At 32.6% G+C, this 4,758-nt stretch overlaps 1 protein-coding gene across 1 annotated transcript in view; it reads left to right on the top strand.

The window, feature by feature from the left end:
* Positions 1 to 3,623: 3,623 nt before the first annotated feature.
* The window catches only part of LOC108745729 (soluble guanylate cyclase 88E), a 7,154-nt gene continuing 6,019 nt past the window's right edge, over positions 3,624 to 4,758 (top strand). The window contains exons 1-2 of the mRNA XM_018482049.1: positions 3,624 to 3,805; positions 4,355 to 4,568. Coding sequence (XP_018337551.1) covers positions 3,638 to 3,805; positions 4,355 to 4,568 — 382 coding nt within the window. The 5' untranslated portion in view covers positions 3,624 to 3,637. The remainder of the gene's footprint in view (positions 3,806 to 4,354; positions 4,569 to 4,758) is intronic.

The following is a 4,758-nucleotide window of genomic DNA, read 5'->3' as shown; positions in this document are numbered from 1 at the left end:
TGATTTTGCGTGATCGACGCGATTCGATGTGACGTGTGTCCTTGTCCCGTCTTTCGGCAATCGAAATATTTACGCTCGCTTCAATAGTTAATTTATCACTTTCTTTTTTCTTAATTTATTTCAAGCTTTCGAGATATCGATCTCATTATTTAATTCGAAGGACTTATATTATACTTTTAAACAGCTAGAGATATTATATTATACTTATACAGCTAGAGATGTTTAATCAAATTAATAATTATAACACAATTTTGAAGAGCTGAATCAAGTCGCGAACCAAGAGATAAAACTGAAAACAGCTCTCTTAAAAGTTAAAATCAATTAAACATTCGCAATATCGATTCGCGGTTGTTGTTAATAAACGTTATTAAACGCAGAAGCATCATCTCAATCTAATTAACCGTAATAGCTAATCGGCAAGGCGGGACAATTATAACAACGGGACAGTATTTCATAATCAAGTTGCACGCAAAGCAGGGAGGAGTCCTTAAGGGGATCTCTTATTAGCTAACAGCTGCGAGAGAAGATCAAGTGGATTGCGCGGCGGACAGGAACGGATCTTCTGATCGGAACGTGGATCCTCAACCGTTTCATTTTATTTTTCAATCGAGTAAATAGTCTGCAGTCTATATAATTAATTTAGAATATAATCTCAAGCAGATATTAATCTATTATTTCTATATAACAATAGACGATATTTGAATCAAACTCTCTATCGCGCGCGATATTTTTTTCCTGCAATGATATTGACTCTTTTCGCGCGGTAAAAAGAATCCGTTGAAAGATAAGAATTACAATAATGAATAGGAATGTTATTATCGAACTGAATACTATTGTATTTAAAATATTATTCAGAAGGATATTGCACGAGTTATCGATTTTTCCATTTTTTCGTTTACTTTAATCGCAAAATTTATAACGACAAATTATTTAAATAAATTTGAATTTGACTTTTTTTTTAAAGATTCTTTATTTCTCTTTTATTTACAAGCCTCAAAAATTTCCAAAATTTCAAATAGACGTAACAGATGCGATTAAAAATCCAGCCCTGATTGCAGGTGCAGAGAAGAGAGGGTGGCAACGGGGGATGGAAAGAGATCATCTATACAGAGCCCAAATAGATTGAGGAAAGAAAATGGAACGATGGAAGAGGAAAGCAGAAATAAGTGGGGAGAAAGACGAGAATGAAAAGTTGCGGAAAGTGGCGGAAGAGTCTATCGAATACATCTGATTATTCCGTACACGGCACTGTGCTGCGCGAAACATATACGCAAAATTCCGCAAATTGCGAAGGGTGTTATCGAAACATATTATCGATTATCGGTGATCTTTGGTCCTTTTGGTGTCGTTGCATCTTTCAAAAATTCTGTTGTAACCGCAGCTGCAAAGGATTCGACATTTGAGAGGTTTGTAGAACCTTTGTTTGTTGAACCAGCAGTTTAACCAAGTAATTCACCATACAAAATATATCCATATTAATCCGTTAATTGTAATAAAATGATTTATACATATACGCTGGATAATAATTAGATAGCTATAATAATAGTGTGATGGAATATCGAGAAAAATACAAACGGATATGTCATACATGCATATCCGCACACGCGAAGAAATGTTGCTGCATTTGACTGCTGACGACAAACCTTAGCTATCATAATTAATTATCACAATATCGAATCTATTACCAATAAAATAGAGAGAGGGGGAGAGAGAGAGAGAGAGAGAGAGAGAGAGAGAGAGACGAGAGTATTCATAAAAATATGAATGTTCTGTTAAAGTAAAATTGTCTATAATCTGTAGCGTTTTGTTGCTGTAAAATCATTACTGATTCGATAAGAGGTCAAGTATGAAAATTTATTTATTATAGAACAATAATTCGAAAGAGAGAGAGAGAGAGAGAGAGAGAGAGAGAGAGAGAGAGAGAGAGAGAGAAAGAGAGCGCGTGTAGATTTAACAAAACTATTTTTATTAAGCGTTTGCTATTTACTTATAAAGGATGAAATTTGCTATAAGATGAAATGCGGCGCTAGTTTTAATTTTCGCATTATAATATATTGGTCTTGTGCAGCAAAGATGCATTCTTGATCGCGATAACATCGAACAAAATTATGGCGATAATTACTCCGATGTACATATATTAAAAAATTTATATGATAAGGTATAAGATGCAATCGGATGTACGAGTATAGATATATTTCAGGATATTTTTCTAGTGACTTTACGCTCTTGCGAAAGTGCTTCGTATAAATAGAAGCGCAGATGCCTGATGCATAAGTATGTGAGATCAGTTCCATATGATATCAATGGAATAAATTGATTTGATTTGCAATCTCTCTAAAATACGCTTTAAATTACATGTACGTGTGTATAAAGACATATCATCGGAAATTGAATATACAAATATTTATCAGATGTTTATATATTTTAATATATTATATATGCCGAAATAAGATACGACGAAATGTAATTTTTTTTCGTTTTTCGATAGCTTCCTTTATTGATAGGATATTCGAGTGCGATTGAAATTTATATGTGTATAAAAATGGAGAGGTAGCGTTAAAGGATGAAGTCATATTCTTCAAGATAGATAAAAAAGAGAACTGCTTGTTCTTTGCAAATTATTTTATCACATTTTGTCGAGCGATTGAAAAGAATCTCTCTCTCTCTCTCTCTCTCTCAAATATGACAATAGTCATGATTCAAACATTATACAAATATATATAATGAGCTATATAATTTGGCATTTGGATAAAGAAGAATGAACTAATTGTCGGGAATCATCAACTTGGAATTTGCGTTAATTATGTAATTTCGATTTATATTTTATATTGATAAGGACCTGAATTGAAGGGTTGAAACGTATATTTTATTTGTTTTGTTATATTCACACGAAAAATAAAGAATTTTTGTGCATCCGAATAGCTGATATAGGCTCTGATGGACTTTTTTACATTTTTCGAACATTATAATTATCGCTATTCTTACGAGTTCGCTATATTTACGATATGTTTTTCATTGTTCTGAAAACTAGTTAGAGTCCTTATAATTCTATATTACAATTATATTGTTTGAATATTGTGAAGAATGTTTCGGTGCGCGAGTTGTCAAAGCCTAAACTTATTAATATTATTGAAACGTCTTAAATAAATCAGCGGCGCAGGGTCATCGATGAGCCGACATACGTGAGTGAAATTATGAACGATCTAATAATAATCGCGCTCTTATCTACATACTTAGTTGATTTGAATTCAAGAGATCGATCCTACACACGGGTCTTATCCTTTTAGTGAGCGAGGTCAGTGATCATGGTGAATGAAAATTTATGAAATATCGCCCAAAAATTGATGTACAAAATGTACATGTACATATTTCAAGTGTCATGAAAGTATCTCGATATTTATTTAGATGCACATTTTATGAAGGGCTATATTTTTACGTTACTTTTGGAAAGAGTACATCATGTGTGCATATCTAAAAATATATTTTTTTAAATTGTTACGTTGGCAAAAACGCCAACGAGAATTTAACAGATATATTTTAAATACTGTGTGGACGAAGTTCTTGTGCAATAAATGGTATTAGTAAAAAATTGCGTGTTTCCACAGTAGACTTGGTTGCAGGATTTGTCTAAAAAAACATGTACGGTCTAATCTTGGAAAATCTAGCCGAATATATAAGGCAAGTTTACGGCGAAGATAGATGGGAAGAGATCCGCAGACAGGCGTCTGTGGACCAGCCGAGCTTTAGTGTTCACCAGGTCTATTCGGAAAACTTGATACCAAGATTAGCGAAAAAAGCAATTCAGGTATGTCTACGATGCACTATTTGCTTCACCTCATACCCAAATTAATTATTCATTTGGAAAAATTGTATGCTTTTCATAATGGCTAAATATAAAATACATCTCAGGAGATATTTAATTTTTAACATTTAGTATAATATAATTTTTAAGTATAATATAATTTTCGTTATGTTAATGTCTGAAGAGGGCTCGATCCGGTAGTCGAAACTTGTAACTTGTAATTATTTTCTTGTAATTTCGATTCTAATTTTTGCGTTATGTAATTTTACCTCTGTTAATTATAATATATTCTTTTGTTAATTTCAAAGAAATGTGTTGACTCTTACTTTGCCCGTTACTTATTATTATTTGTTTTGTATAGAAAGAGTTCTTCGATTTGTTATTTATTTAAAGTATAAAGTATCGGTATAAAAACTGAATGCTTAAATCTCGATACAGATTATATCATGCAAAGCGTATTATATAAACGTGTTTCATTTAATTTTAACAAAAGCGGATAAATGATTTCATTCGGAGCAGACTGTGAAAAATTTAAGTAAACTTACTCTTCAGGTACTTGGTGTAACGGAAAAGGAATTCTTCGATCAAATGGGTGTGCACTTTGTAGGATTTGTCGGACAGTACGGTTACGATCGCGTACTCTCGGTGCTTGGACGGCATGTGAGGGATTTTCTCAATGGTTTAGATAATCTTCACGAATACCTCAAGTTTTCCTATCCGAGAATGCGAGCGCCTTCGTTTATCTGCGAAAACGAGACTCGTCAAGGTGAATTACAGAGCTGTATAATAGTCGTTCGTGCCTCGAAAGAATTCTAGGAACATTCTTTCGTTCTCAGATCTATTATCTATTCATTAATTTACATATATTATAATTCACAATAAATAAGATTTAAAATAAAAAAAGGATTTAATTCTCTTTCAGCCTATACGTAATGTTTTAAAATTATTAAGTTCTA

Source organism: Trachymyrmex septentrionalis, unplaced genomic scaffold (genome assembly GCF_001594115.1).
Source record: "Trachymyrmex septentrionalis isolate Tsep2-gDNA-1 unplaced genomic scaffold, Tsep1.0 scaffold148, whole genome shotgun sequence".
Lineage (NCBI taxonomy): Eukaryota > Metazoa > Arthropoda > Insecta > Hymenoptera > Formicidae > Trachymyrmex > Trachymyrmex septentrionalis.
Note: the sequence above shows the minus strand (reverse complement) of the source record. Positions and strands in the feature narration are given on the sequence as shown.